The sequence below is a fragment of the Acanthaster planci genome, linkage group LG13 (genome assembly GCF_054643075.1).
Source record: "Acanthaster planci isolate LZ-2023a linkage group LG13, COTS_SCS, whole genome shotgun sequence".
Taxonomy (NCBI): Eukaryota; Metazoa; Echinodermata; class Asteroidea; order Valvatida; family Acanthasteridae; genus Acanthaster; species Acanthaster planci.
The window spans coordinates 12,983,713-12,999,246 of NC_141789.1; the positions used below are offsets into that span (position 1 = coordinate 12,983,713).

The 15,534-nt window shown below is 41.5% G+C and overlaps 1 protein-coding gene across 1 annotated transcript; it reads right to left on the reverse strand.

The window, feature by feature from the left end:
• Window positions 1-826: 826 nt before the first annotated feature.
• On the reverse strand, window positions 827-13,384 carry LOC110983408 (solute carrier family 68 member 1-like). Its single transcript, XM_022242651.2, has 9 exons — window positions 13,071-13,384; window positions 11,216-11,447; window positions 10,400-10,479; window positions 9,437-9,664; window positions 7,587-7,808; window positions 7,001-7,124; window positions 5,929-6,197; window positions 4,977-5,170; window positions 827-4,406 (listed from the first exon to the last, which is right to left on the reverse strand). The coding sequence occupies exons 2-9, from the start codon at window positions 11,357-11,359 to the stop codon at window positions 4,171-4,173; spliced, it is 1,497 nt and encodes a 498-aa protein (XP_022098343.2). The 5' UTR covers window positions 11,360-11,447; window positions 13,071-13,384; the 3' UTR covers window positions 827-4,170.
• Between the last annotated feature and the right edge of the window lie 2,150 nt (window positions 13,385-15,534).

Here is a 15,534-nt window from a genome sequence, read left to right on the forward strand (position 1 = left end):
TGGCTTTGGTACAATCACAGTGTGGTAATTTACCCTCTCGTTAAGTACACTGATCACGTGTCTCTTAATTCTCCACGTATTTCAAATCATTGGTTATCTTGATATTTTGGATAAATGAATCTAGCGCAAGGAGAATATTTTCAGCAATGAGGAAGAAAAAATATCATTCATAACCGCCGCGTGAGTAACACATTGAGTGAACTCGTGTGTCTCTTGGCAGAAATTTACCCACAATGCTCAGCGCGTCATTAGCTGTAACCCCATGTGACGTACTTCCTTCACTAAAATCTGTGTACGTCAATCAGCCCTTCCCAGCGCCCTGTTCGGGTGCTGGGTGATGAGTGAAATACTGTTAAAGGTTTGCCGGTGCCCTACTGTTTAGTGTCCCTGTCCCCAAAACAGCCCCCTCATCATGTCCAGGCTACGTCCATGGCCCAGATTACTTGTCTCATGCGGACGGGGGATCAGAGAGAGAGCGTTAAGGAGGATGTTGCTAAAATGAGACTTCCCTGGTCAAATAAAAGTAGGTTGGGCAGGCATTTGGTAGGAGATACTACGTCATTGATGCAAACTTGTCGACCAAGTCCTCTGAAAATTTGGTCCACTTTGTCTATTAATTTTGGCATTACCATTAAATTTCAGTCAGTGACACTCACCCTCCCATTACCTTAGGGAAAAGGGAGACCCCTTTGTTGAGTGCTTATTGGGTACAAATCCACCCGTGAATGGACACCAGAGTCTGAACTTCCAAGACAGAAATTTGAAATTCTTGTTTGGAAGCCACTTCCCACACAATTTCAAAGGATTGCCAAAACAGTGAGCCACATTCATTTATCCTGCAATCTTTAATCATAAACAGAAACATTTGATGTCCAAGTACGTGGGTGTCACAAGGGGGCGGGGAAATCCCCCATTCCCACCCTTGGAAAAAACATGTAAAAAGGGGCGGGAAAGTTAAAGCAAAGAAAATAAAGAGATGAAAATCACCAATTTGCTAAAACAAATCGCAAAATTGATCATCTCACATTTAATTGTTTATCAGGTCATAGCTGATGAGTGCTGGCACCACTCCTGGAACCCCCCCCCAGAACAGTGGTTTGCTCCTCCCCCTCCCCTGGCAATACCCATGTCTTCGTACCACAATCTTTGCATTGGCAGAACCTTAACATGTAATGTACAATGCAATCCATCAATTTTCACAAGAGAAGTAAATCAACAAGTACATTTCAAAAACAAATGAATAAATAAATAAAACAAATTAATAAAGAGAAGCTGGAAAAGGGCATGTTTAAAATATGTAAACGAATTAAAAATTATTTAGCTGTTGCATTTCACATACAATTACCTGCTGCATAGTCTCATTCGAGATAGAGTGTCACACATACTGTGCTTGATTAAAACAATTCAACTTTACAATAACCTTAATTTCTTTCTTGAACAGAAGCCTGTTCACATAAATTGCCTTAATAATACTTAATCTAATTTCCTCCCGTGTTCATAAAATGATATTGAAATCGGAGGATTTAGCCCTGCGGGGGTCGAGCATGAATTGATACAGAGTCCCTAAAAATCGCACACCTGTCCTGATTTTGAAATAGTACCAGTTCCTATTTTTTATTTTTTTGGCCATTACAGTGCCAGGTACTTTCCCCAAATCCTTCCAAAATTCACCACTTTGCTTGAAATCGACAGCGTACCCTTCGCTCATCAGGTGTCACAGGGCACTAAGCCCCATGTGAAGTACATGTAACAAAGACTAAGTTCTACCTTTTCGCAGTCCTGACAAATCTAGGTGGACTGTAGATTGTGATTCAGAAAATCCACACCATTAGTATGCTCTTACATTCTGCTAACTCAAAATAATCAGCACCAGTGATTCCACAAATCACTCAATTATTACTGAATGCTTAATGAACTCTTGTCTAAAAATAAATTTTAGGCTGTAAAATAAATATTTATGCTTGAATGTAAACCTGCATATACACCGCGCTTAAAGCTAGCTTTCTCAAGCAAGAGAGTTTTCAGTTGTCCAATGAAAGAACCAAACAGTTACATCACCATCTTGTCAAGCCTGACTGAATTCATCATTGTTTTTTACTCGAGACTCGACTTGACCAGTTGGTGATGCAACTTTTGGAAAAGATCACTCTGCTCCAGCACCGACGAGTCTTCTGATTACTACTTGTCTCATTAAACTTTTCTCCCCAAGAACGCCTTGGTCAATTCACTTTATATACATACATAGATTAGCTACAGAGAAAAGGATGGTTGAGTTAAAACTTGTCCAAATACCCTTTCTCAGTCCAAGTGCATGTAAATTTATCAGTTAATTTTGGTTGTTGGAACAAAAGGGGGGGAAAGTAAAGAAAAAAAATGAACATGCAGTATTGCGACGAACTGATTTTAAAACCATGCATACAGGGTTAAAATGATGAAACGCTACATATGGATTCAACTGGCTCATCTAAGCTGTTGGTCCACAATTTTTAGACTAAACTTGGCACATTTCAAACAAATACACATTCATGTATACATGTATTTGTTCAGGGAAAGAGCCTTCTAACTGCTCTATATTTTGGGACAATTCCAGGTGGGTCAATAAATGACTTAACAGCACACTGAATGGTGAAATAAATGGACGTACAAAGCCACATATTGAGCACTCTGTACAAATTTTGTTTATGTAAATTTATGCATAAATACACGAATAATGCATTACCATCTTGTTTTAATGCATGTTTTACCTTGGCATCAAATGTTCATTCCTGTAATACTCGAAGTGCATCCAGAAAGCATCTCTATGTTCAATTCAGTAGAACAGCCCTAAATAAAAATATTCTAGTTAATCGTGGCATTTCAAGTTGGAACAAACTGAATGATGCTCTAAAATCATTGTCAACTCTGCCTGCATTTGCCAAGAAACTGAAAGTAACACTACAATAGGCCTACATGTTTGTAAAATTAGTAATGCCACTTAATCATTATACAATGTACCCATCAGATAGATGGATTCAGCCATGATCGAGTCTTGTTTCATTCCTGTATATCTAATGTTTGTATAGTCCTTGTCAGTCCTAGGTCGGGGTACAAAAGCTTTTAGCTTCACCCCCTTACCTAGATGTTGCCCTCTGTTTTCTGCTCAACTCTTTAATATTAATTGTTCCGTGAAATAATTTAATTGTTTAAATGCATTTTGAATCTAACAACGTGCATTTGTGTCTTTAGGTATAGCAATGCACTACCTATGGTCTTTTCAGGGCAATGTTGAAACAAATGTGTGTGCAATGACTTAGATAAGGGCTAGTGTGTAAGGCACTTTGTCTGAACGTCAGACAGGCTTTTGTGAAGATGTAATCTTTTTTATTACTGTAAACAACAACAGTGAACAGTTCAAAGATGCCCAAGAAATCTAACCAAAAAAATTAAGGGGAAGTCGAAGAAATTAATGAAGACATTGTACTTTAAGGGATGCAAAACTTTGTTCAAGCGACTCACTGCATGTAGTGGGTTAAGGTGAAGTGTGAATTCAAAGTGGCTCTGCATAAAGACTGTGTTGAGACTGCAGTGACTAAGCAAAAGCATTGCTTTCAGCATAAACTGCACACAATGCACCGCGTCACTGTGGAATTAGTGAGAAATATTAGTCAGATTCTCAAAACCCAGTTAGAAAATATATGTACTCTCCCGAAGCAAGGTCAGTCAAGTATCTCTGGCTAACTAGCAGTTCATTCATAGCAAACCTTGTGCATGAGAGCCAACGTTCATGTGTGACCATGTTTTGAAACCTAGCAATCCTGGTTTCCTGCCGTACAAAATTGAGATATGTGCGGTTATTGGTAACCAGTGATGTAACCAACCTCAGTTGGTCAGTCCTGAAAAGTTAACTCAAGTGGTCCAACTACCATTCCTTGACTCAAAAGCAAACACAAATGTACAATGGTGATGTCAGGCAATACGATTATGCCGCAAATTTGAAAAATTGCGCACGGGCAAATTTTGCTGCAAATTGTTTCGTGACGTCAAATTTGGCTTTGGTTTTGCATTCGCCCGAAGTGTATATATGGTCTTTTTCATTAGCATTGGTGAAACGAAAGTTAATAATCAAGATTCTTGATCAAGCTTGCTCTGCGATTTGGACTCGTTTGTCCTTTTTTTTAAAACCAACCGACATCAGACGTGCGTGAAGACGTGCATGTCCCCGGCCCGCACCCTCTTGATCCAGTCCAGCCTGGAGCCACGGAGCGTGAACTTGGTCCAGAGGAGGATCTGGACGATGGCGCAGAGCAGCGGGATGTAGACCAGGCAGTGGAAACAGCCCAGCCGCACCAGCTCCGTCTCCTCCTTGCTGAGGGCTGAGTCCACGGCACGGAGAGAGTTTCCGGAATTGGACTGGAATAGGTCATGACCTGAATATCAATGTAACAAAAATTTGTAAAAACTGGATAGAAAAAATTGGAAACTAAGATAGACTATCCCTCGATCAGATGACGTATTCACATAACTTCTTAACAGTTTGTACCACTGATAACCTCTGTTCAACTACCACAAATATGACATTCTGCAGAGAAAGCTTTGGTGATCAGATAATGAGAGCTATGAGAGCTGTTTTTTGCAGCAACAAGTTTTACAAGCGACAGCTAATGAAAGAGAAGCTTCAGCTTAGAGAAGAAAAAAATATGGTCAACGGATTTCCTTGGGAGGCTGGTTGGACTGTACCTCTCAGACCAGTCAATCGTTGTATGCAAAGAAATTCCCAGCTCCTAAGGTCACCTGCAGATGGCGCCATTTAAGCCCTTTGAAGTCGTGGCTAATAACATTCTACAAGGCACTGTGTCCATTGCACTCTCTGCACAGGATGTTTGCAAATATCCGACAAACTGGTCAAAGAATACCCCACCAGAGAAAGGGTGATAGCAAATCAACAATTGGAGGCTGCAGGAGCTGACCATCTGGGTTCCTCCTGACGGCACACTCACCCGTCTGCATGGCAAGCAAGGTGGTCCCTAGGAGTGGGGCGATGGTCTGGCCTGGTTTGGACAGCAGGGCGGCTGTGCCAAAGACCAGTGCCGAGACAGCTTGCTTACGGCGGTGGATTACGCAGTCCTCGTCTACCAGATCACTGATGACCAGGTTCAGCAGTTTGCAGGTGCCTTCCGTGAACACACGGTTACTTTTGACAAAGAAAATATAAGAGGACATAGATTAGAGCCATGCGCTGCATTGATTTGGGAGGATGGAGTGTTGTGGCATCGAATGAGTTGGTCTCACGATCTCGTGGCTACTAATGCAGATGATGGGCTCGGAACAACCCATGGACTGGTGGCGCACCTGTCCACAGCAAGACATGTTTGTCATAAACTGCTCCTCCAAAGTGGAGTGGAAGGGTATTCATGACGACAGAGACGATTACTCTTGGATTTTCAAATCAGGTTTATCCCTCCACCGATAGAATTTGATAACACTATAAACTCATTACTGTCTGAATGACCATATGGCACTGATCTAAAATACATAGATAAGGAGCAAACCCAGCATGGATAAGTTCAATCTTCCCGACGCGTAATTCCATCAAGAATGAGCCAGTTCCGTATTACAACAGCGCATGTCCAAAATGAAGCATGTCCAAGATCATTCAGGAATAGGGTCTGCCCTTATGCCCACAGCCACACACCAACTCGCACATGTACGTTGCTCTCGAATGACCTGGCCTCTTTGACATACTGAATTGGCTTATTTAAAATGTGTTTGAATGAGTAACTTCGGCCTAAAGAACAGAATCAAGAAGTGCACTTTCAAAAGGCCTTAAAAAGGTCTTCAGAATATTTCAATAACTAAACGGGGTAACAATAACACAGGTACAAAATTTAAAAGCACATCGAGGTACGAAAGGGCAAAAAATAATGAAAGGCATTGACTGGAGCTGTGTACCTGGCGATGAAGGCGCAGAGCAGCCACAGGTTGTCGGGCCCCGCAAACAGCATGAAGGTGCTGAGCAGGCACTTGCAGTAGAACAGCCACTTGATGACAGTGTAGACGCTGTACTTGCGGCACAGGGACAGAAAGTACAGGTTGTTGAGGTGGGGTATGACGAAGGAGGCGCCAATCAGGAGCGAGCCCATGCCCGGCGACAGCGCCCGGCCCAGCAGCCTCTCCAGAAAGAGCGGGAAGAAGTTGCTGTTGAAGTGGCAGTTGAAGACCTGCAAAGGTATTCGAGAGAAACAATGCCATATACATTTATCAAGAAATTTAAGATTTGCGACTCAAGATCCGAAGGTCGGGGTTCAAAGCCAGCTCCAGGTCGTAAGTATCCTGATGAGCCACAATAAACGGCCTTTACATTGTGGAAAAGACAACTGTGAGTAGGTTCGCAGTAACACTGTGCAAATCTCTTTTTTCTCCAGCATGGTACTCAACCTAAGTTTTACCCAAACCTATGGTGTTCTGAAAATTTGACTAACAAAACTTAAGAATCTACATCTTAATTTCACCACTGATATATGTTACAAATGACTTACTGTAAAAACATTGCAGGAATTATGTGTCAACTCTACATAAGGCACACGTATGATTTTAATGTACTTGGGATTTCATTTGTCACCAACATGAAAAATAAAAAATAAACTCCACTGCATGCAGAACAGAGGACTTGTGAAAGATGCAAAAATTTCACTGGTCCACTTGCTTTGTTCACCACTTCGCATCTAGGAATGAATGCACGAATACCAGCAATGATAAGAGTTTGCTTAACAATAGGAGCCTAGTAGACCGGTTTCTGGTGTTTCCATTAAGGGTCCAAAGCTCCTACCTTGCTGGTTCCCCTGTGCGTTTGCGCATGTTTTATGTTGACAACGACAAAACACCTGGCATGCGGCACTGACAGAAACAGATTTTTACATTGCAGAGATTTGCAAACAGTTGTCAATGGCAATTTTAGAAAGTGGAACTGAGTGCTGGCAGCCTGGCACTGGACTCTACAAATCAGACTTGAGAGGGACCTCACCTGCACCAGGTTCAGGACAGCAAAGTACTGGAAATTGGAATGCTTGCTCAGCTGCTTGACGTAATGCTTAATGGTGACTTCATCCTCACCAGCTGCCTTGGTGTTGTCATCTTGGGGCTCCACGCTGAGAATAGAAGAAGTTACAGAAATAAGTTACAGCGTAAAGAGAAAAACAAGCCGATATTTGGTTTTGTTTATAGTCGCTTCAGTGCCATGCCCCTGACACGCAGATGACCTGGATTGCCTAGATATGATTGCTGCACGATCTGAGTTTGGCTCAATAAAATGGGGACTAAAATAGATCGATGAACTCTACGTCAGACATTTCTACTTAAATATTCTCCGAGTACACATTCCCTAACCCTTGCCAGTTTTTGCCGAGAAACTTTCTTAAACCCTCCAAAATCTTTCCTCCGTGTGGGTTACAACTAGGAACTTTTGATACTGATGGGTTTTAACATTCATAAAACCCCTCCATACAATAATGCCGCTGGCCTTTTGTAGGACATGAAAGCATTACCGCTAACCGAGTCAAAATGAAAAGAAATGTCTAAATTCCTCTCAAGATCCTTACGAAAGATCTCACCTGGCCACCGACGTCATTTCATCATCCTTCTTGCGCACGTCCCGGTACTGGCGACTCAGGTAACGCGACACAAAGAAAAACCCCAGGGCTGAGAACGTTGCGAGGACGAAGCAGAATATCTGAAAGGACTGCATGTTGTCCCGGTCCCACACCACGTAAGACAAGAACACTGATAGGGAACCGGCTGCACTGAAGAATGAACTGTAGCCATTGAGTGTGGTTCTGTCAAGAGAAATGGAAGATCATTTTTGGATCATTTTAAAAATTTGACACTGATGTTTACAATACAAAAACATACCTCTTTATATTTTCATTTCAACTCTTTTTTGATGTTTACTACAATAACCGTTTAAAGACCACCAGGAGCGGTACACGGGTAACAATCAAATTCACAACAAAAGAGGGGCCAACTCACTGCATTTTACCATTCAACCATTTGAACAGACAAGCAACTGTGGCAATCTTTTAAAACAAAAAGAAAATGATAAGCTGCATATGATTTTTTAACCATTTTTCAGTTGGTTATGGTACACATGAGAATTAAACAATGAGAATATCTTCGATTTAAAGTTGAATACTTGTGTCAAGCAAGCAAACATGCAAGCATGCAAGCAAGCACGCACGCAAGCAAGCCAGCATGCAAGCAAGCAAGCATGCAAGCAAGCAAGGATGCAAGCAAGCAAGCAAGCAAACAAGCAGGCAAGCAAGCAAGCAAACAAGCAAGCAAGCAAGCAGGCAAACAAGCAAGCCAGCATGCAAGCAAGCAAGCAAGCCAGCATGCAAGCCAGCATGCAAGCAAGCATGCAAGCAAGCAAGCAAGCAAACAAACAAGCATGCAAGCAAGCAAGCAAGCAAGCAAACAAGCAAGCAAGCAAGCAAGCAAACAAGCAAGTAAGCAAGCCAGCATGCAAGCCAGCATGCAAGCAAGCATGCATGCAAGCGAGCAAGCATGCAAGCAAGCATGCAAGCAAGCATGCAAGCAAGCATGCAAGCAAGCATGCAAGCAAGCATGCAAGCAAGCATGCAAGCAAGCATGCAAGCCAGCAAGCAAGCAAGCAAGCAAGCAAGCAAGCAAGCAAGCAAGCAAGCAAGCAAGCAAGCAAGCAAGCAAGCATGCAAGCAAGCATGCATGCAAGCAAGCAAGCAAGCAAGCCAGCCAGCAAGCCAGCATGCAAGCAAGCATGCAAGCAAGCAAGCAAGCAAGCTACCTATCCCCCATGGACTTTTGCAAGGGATGGGCTATATTCTTACAGAATCAGGATGAATGCAAGAAAATACATAAAACTTGACTCCAGTTATCAGTGCCACTTAGTCTTGAACGACTGATAAGGGACCCGGCCAGGAAAATCATAACAGAAAGTGTCATCGTTTATAGGCTGAAGTCTTGGAAACACATTAGCCCCTCCTACGGATGGGAATTTACATTTAATTTGAAAAACGTTCGGAAGACTTCCCCATACTGTGTAAATGTGTAAACAACCCACCTTTACCATGGTGTCATTGAAAACTTCAGACAACAAATTATATACAATATAAACGGTTGATTTAAATTTCCGGTGATTAATTTATGGTATTCCTTTGATATGACTGAGCAGTTAAGTGTTCTGAAAATAAGATTACATTTTACAGGCACTGTTTACAATAAAAATGAACGTCATACCTGTATAAGGGACACTTCCATTTAAACATTTGGGAAAATGGAGCTTTTTTTGTTTAAATGTTTAAGCGTGTAAAAGTCCCATCCTTAGCCCCTCCCCATTATGTTATCTAATCTGTTGTCCTTGGACTAGTAACCGATTTTAGTGAATGTGAAATAAAGCCCATCAGAAAGTCAAGTTTTCAACGCGAACCTGTCTTTAGCAGACAGAGCCAGATCGGCCAGCAGGGCCGTGTGGTGCAAATCGACGGCCGTCAGGAACCCGTCGTACAGGCACAGGACCACGGCAAACTGGAGCCCCGGGAATGACCACACGAACCAGAACAGCATGAAGGACAGGGCGAAGAGAGGCCCATTGACCGTGAGCGCCCACAACCGTTTGGTCACCAGTTCTGGCTGGGCACCGAATCTACTGCTTGCTCTGAAAACAAAAGTTGACATTTTCCTCTAAACATCAATATTTAACGCATGAAGTCAACAAAAGGAAAATTAAGTGGCGTTGAGGGATTGACAAAAATACTTTTTAAAATCACAAAAATCTATACAGGCCTTCTTGTGGATTACAAAATTCATTCAACAATAGAGAAATCATACATAGTCCATCCTGCTTAAGTAGGTTATTCGTTTCAATTATTATAATTATAATTATGATTAGTGATTAACGTGTTTGTCCTTCCTAATTTTTTTGATGTACTTTTAATGTATTTGACATGAATTTTATTTAGTCTGTTTAGAGGTTTCAATAACTGTAAATCATGATTGGTGTTTTATGTGGTTGTACTTGTTGTTGGATGTACTTTTAATGTACTTTATATGAATTTTAATGACAACCTGTAACAATCTTGTAATTTGGCTTGCTGGGCCAAGATAAGAATGTAATAAATTAAATGAAAATGAAAAACCCGGTTTAAATGGATCCAATCATGTAAGGTTCCAACATTGCTTCAATAATAAGGCTGCATCAAAATTTTATGTTTAGAGCGACTGTCCAGGTCTTTATGAGGGCCCAAGCTTGGGGCAGATCCAGCGGTGGCTCTAGAAGTGTGTTCTGCACAAAGCTTCACCTTGGATAACTTTGTGTTGTCCACCAAGCATCCACATGCCATATATTTGCACTTGCAACGTCGGTTTGTGAGCTCCATTCTGAAATGCTTACTTGTTACTGTTCAGCAGAGACCTGTCACTCAGCCAGCCAAACAGAGGATCGTTCAAGGAATTCCAGACCAAGAATATCGTCTGCAAAAAAACGCAAGAATATATCACTTGTTCAATTACACACTTTCACAGTACACAGAAATGTTAAACGCAGAGGTGGCAGCAAGTCAATTTTTCTAAGTCCAAGTCAAGTCACAAGTTACAAAAATAGCGACTCAAGTCCAAGTCACATGATTCAAGTCAGCAACTCTGGTTCAACATGGTGCTAACTGACAAGCAAAAGTACCACTCTGCCTTATATTTGCCAAAATAAAAAAAATGCGACTAACACAAACAAGGGAAGTCTGCCTCAAACAATGGCGGTGCGTGTCCAGTGTCTACATAAACCCAGATGTATAAAGCAAGGGGTGTCACGTGTCAAAAAACTGGAGGCTGAAATGTTCAGAGTTTCAATGTTTAAGATTGGTTCCATGAACATGAATGGCCCTCAATTCTGAAGTTGTCATGTTTATTATTATCCAGTAACTTGCCACACAAATTAAATTAAACCCCTGCTCTCTTTCCACAAAACTGAATTGGTTGATATCCAATCGCGTATCACACGCGACTGCATTGCGTTATAAGTTGATTTTGTAAGAACTCTTTTTTTGTTTTCCTGTTTTGAAACAATCTTTCACAACCATGATTTAGAAACAAAAGGCGATTGGCGGATGGCAGAAAAATTGACAAGTTGTGCATTCATACCAACCGTTCGCACTCTACATCACTACAGAACACCTCTTTTCATGCTTGTTTTTCGTTTTGGTTCTATTTTTACCTCGCCGATCCAAAACGACGTTTTGTCGATGTGGTAGACAGACACAAAGACATCTACGTGATACAGGAGGAACACATTATGCAGGATGGACAGAAACAGTGCCATGGAGCCATAGCAGACGCCGATGCGTGCCTCCGACACCATGGCGGTCACCGTGCAGTTTAAAAACTCCCGTCCGTACCTCAGTGCTTTGCTATGCTGCCATGGTCACAGAACACTGCATCGCTACCCCCTGTAAACAAACCCCGCAAAAAGGGCAGGAGTAAAGGGCTGAGATGATGCAGAGACAAGAATTACCATCCTCTCAAAATTAGAGGAACTCCACAGTAGTTCTAGGGGTAAGCCTACGTTGATGGAAATGGGCATAATTTCAGTAGATTTCTGATCAACTGCAACACCATAATCGTGATTACCCCTAGGCCTACCACCAGAACTGTGGAGTTTGTCATCTGTCGCCCTCCCACGATCAATGCAATGGATCAATCTACAAACATGACAAACTAGATGAGATATGTCAAGAGTTTCATATCCAGCTACCAGCCACCTATCATTACAAATATCCACTCCACCTTGTATTTTCATTGAAACAACTTCCTTCGTATGTTGGGAAAATAGCTTGGGAAAATAGTCAGAGGAAAAGTAGTTTGGGATTATTGTTGGTGTTTATGAACAAATACATCGTGATGTCCGTGTATAGAACTCTTTCTAAAAATGCGTGTTGGAAAAAGCAACCAATTTCAAGCCCCGCCCCCTGTTGACATTATGCATGCGCGTATGACTCAACTTCTACGAGCATTATGGTACGAGAGGCAGAACAGAAGTAGGCCTAGGTGGGATCAGGTCAACTCGGACCCATTCCAACTCGGACCCAGGACCAACTCGGACCCACGCCAACTCGGACCCAATACTAACTTGGATCCACGACCATCTCGGACCCACGCCAACTCGGACCCACCTCGAGTCAACTCGGACCCACTGGGGATAACACCATTAGACACTGTAAAAGGTCAATGTTCGTGACATTGATGTATATCTGCAGTATGTGTTGTATGCATGCAGCATCTCTTATGTACATCAGAAGGGCCTTATCTGTGGCTTTTTACTGCCACCAAAATTTGGGGGGGCTGTTTGGTGAAAGTTCATTTGATTTCTTCTGGTGATCTGGAGTGCCAAAAACACTTCGAAGACAGGGTGTCAATGATTTGGTACTGTCAATCACACTCCAAAAGCTGCTCCCGTTGGTTGTCCCAAGCTTCCACTCCCCGATCATAGGGTTTCAAGAATGGAAGGTGACAAAATCAGTCTTTGTGGTTAATCGCACCGGTACCTCGGAAGCTAATAACCGATTAAGATTCCAGATTACAAGCAGCAAATAAGACATCAAAGGAAACGCGCCTTCATAAAAATATGACACTCGTCGGTTACTTATCACTTGTTCCAAGACATCACTGATATCAAATCTAGTCCTGTATGGTTTTCAACCACCATGCCTGTTCAAACTTAAAAACTGAGAAATTCTGGGAAGCCTGTGCCACTGTTTCCCTGCATTACATGTAGAGAGGACGTTACATGCAGTGCAAAAGTGTCATTTACCAAATGCTAAAATCAAAATTTTCAACAAGTTAATCATGCTCCTGGGGTTGGGTCCGAGTTGACTCAGGGTGGGTTAGAGTTGGCATAGGTCCGATTTGGTTTGGGTCCCAGTTGACTCGAAACCGCCTAGGCCTAGGCCTGGTGAAACATGAGCGGCAACCTGCCTGTGTGTTTTATTCCTCCATGCCTGAACCAAAACTGCGCGGATCAGTTCAACCATGGAGGTTTATTCAATCAGAGCATTGCATTTGTACGTACATACCAATAATGATTCATTTCTGAAGTTCCTATCAAGTACATGTACAAACTGCCAGAGGGTTGGATCATGCGTGAATTACTCTCTAATTTTGTCGACCAGCAAAGCTGATGCGTATGATACACAAATATAATTATTCCTAATCGGCGATCCTTACAACCATTGCCATGCCTACAAGAAGATGTTCAAGAATTGTACACGTTTGCGTGAAATATACTGATTCCGGGTAATTTTAGTCTGGCAACCATCAGACTCAACACCTTTTATGGGCGAGGGAAGATCGGGGCAAAGTCAATCGCCAATTCGTCAACAGAATTAAAAACAAGGCACCAGGCTGAAGGTAGCCCCGCAATTCAGCCCGCGATTGGGTTCACGTCAATAACAAAAATCCATTGAGTAAAGGGACGCAGTAATTTTCCACTTAGTGGTACTTTCTTCCACGATAAACTGAACGAATTTTTGAATTTCTCTCACAAATTAATAGCATTTTTTTATGATGAAATTAAAAACAAAATAATATCCATTGAAGGGAAAGATTGTATAATCAATCTGATTTCATCGCTTGTGGCCAAATGAGCTTTCTTGTATCCTAAAAACGGGATTTCTTTGAGAGACGTTTGACACAGAAATAGGCATTCTATATACTATATAGCCCTTACTGAAATTAAGTGTGGCTAGTGGTCTGCTGATTTGAGTCATGCAAAGAAAATGGAAATATTTCTTAACATGGAGGGTACATTTTCGCTTGAAATCTAAACACGTAGGGTACATTTTCGCTTGAAATAATATGTGATTATAAATTGTCTAAAATGCGCATCGTTACTATTCTGAAATCGGGACATCTTTGAGAGGCGTTTTGACACAGAAAACGCCCATGTATGCTGCCCTAGGCTTGCTAAAAAAAATTACGATGGGGGGCTGAAGCAATGGGAATAACATAACGTATTAATTACCTTTTTTGGTAAACATTTTCTCAAATCAAGTCACAACAATGGAATAGTCTCTGTTAAATATCCTAGATTGGAAATAACCTACAGCATGTCTCCCAAATAAAAGAAATGAAACTGACCTATAAGCAATGAAATCAGATTGATTATACAACCTTTCCCTTCAATGAGTGTTATTTTTTTAAATTTCATCGTGAAAAAAAATGCTATTTGTGAGAGAAATTAAAAAATTCGTTCAGTTTATCTCGGAGTACCGCTAAGTGGAAAAATTACTGTCTCCCTTTACTGCATGGGTTTTTGTCATTGACGTAAACATCGATCGCGGGTTGAATCGCGGGCTACCTTCAGCCAGGTTTAAAAAGCCAGCCACTTGAAAGCAATTATCAGTGTCCTTGAAGAGACCAGAACTTCTTTATTACTATTAGTCCCTTCCTATCTCCATGAAGAGACTAATAAAAAGAAACGCTGAAAATTTCGGACTGAAAATGAAACCAGGAAAAACAAATCAACTGAAAAAGAGAGAAAGCACCCTTGCCATAACACAAGGTTTTCAATATTCATTACCTGTCAATTTTTCACTACTCCCTTTGTAGAATGTAATTTTTGCAGGTTTCAGTTGCCCCATCAGATCCTGTAAACTATCTAAGTTGTCGTTATATTAATCAATTATCACTTTGATATTACTTTCTTTGCTGGATTCACTACATTTCTGGAAGAAAGGTCTTTTCCGCAATCGACTCTGCAAGGTTTTCAAGTAAGGGCAGATTCGGGGCACAAGTCTCCCCCCCCCCATGGAGCCCCCCAAAATAAGAGGAAAAAAATAATAAGAATCTTTAAAATGAAAGACAGGCGATTTTTGTCAGAGTTAATTTCTCTTTTTTTCCCAAAAGCATGTAAAAAGTATAGCCTCCCTCCCGAAAAGCCATAAAAGATTATATGCAAAACATTTCAAAAAGTTTTTGCCCCCCCCCAAGAAAAAACACCTTTGGCCCCGAAAATTTGGTCCTATGGATCTGCCCTTGTTTTAAAAAAAATTTGGTACCCCGACCCACAATCGATAGTAAAGAAACTGCTCTTTTAAAGCAGTCGCTCGCCCCATGGAGGAAGGAACACATGCTCGCCCTACCTTGCCACATGTAATATATGTAGTCTTAGCCCAAGACGTTGGTGATCGAAAACGATGACTACATTTTGTTTGCGCAAGTGGTTTTTCGGGGGGGGGTCATTTTGTTGTTTTCGTTCTAACACCATGCCAAAGATCCTATAGCGCTGCACAGTGCTATAGGATCTTTGACCATACCCACAGTAAGGTCCTTGGAATCTTGCAAGGGGGTGCCATTTTATGTAAATTAGACTGTTGGTTGAAGACAATAATATCTTCAAACACAAATGGATGCTATTCAATTATTCAAGTCAATAATCGTCTTTCTTGTCATCCTCATTAATGTATACGCAACTACTTAATATTCTTTTCATTATCATCACATTAAAGTGCTTTTTGATGACTTGAATGACTCTATTTA

Coding starts and splice junctions, on each gene's coding strand:
- LOC110983408 (XM_022242651.2), bottom strand. CDS start 11,359: ATGGTGTCGGAGGCACGCATCGGCGTCTGCTATGGCTCCATGGCACTG. Junction 5,171..5,928: donor CTCTGCGCCTTCATCGCCAG/GTACACAGCTCC, acceptor CTTTGTCAAAAG/TAACCGTGTGTTCACGGAAG. Junction 4,407..4,976: donor CTTGCTTGCCATGCAGACGG/GTGAGTGTGCCG, acceptor ATTGATATTCAG/GTCATGACCTATTCCAGTCC.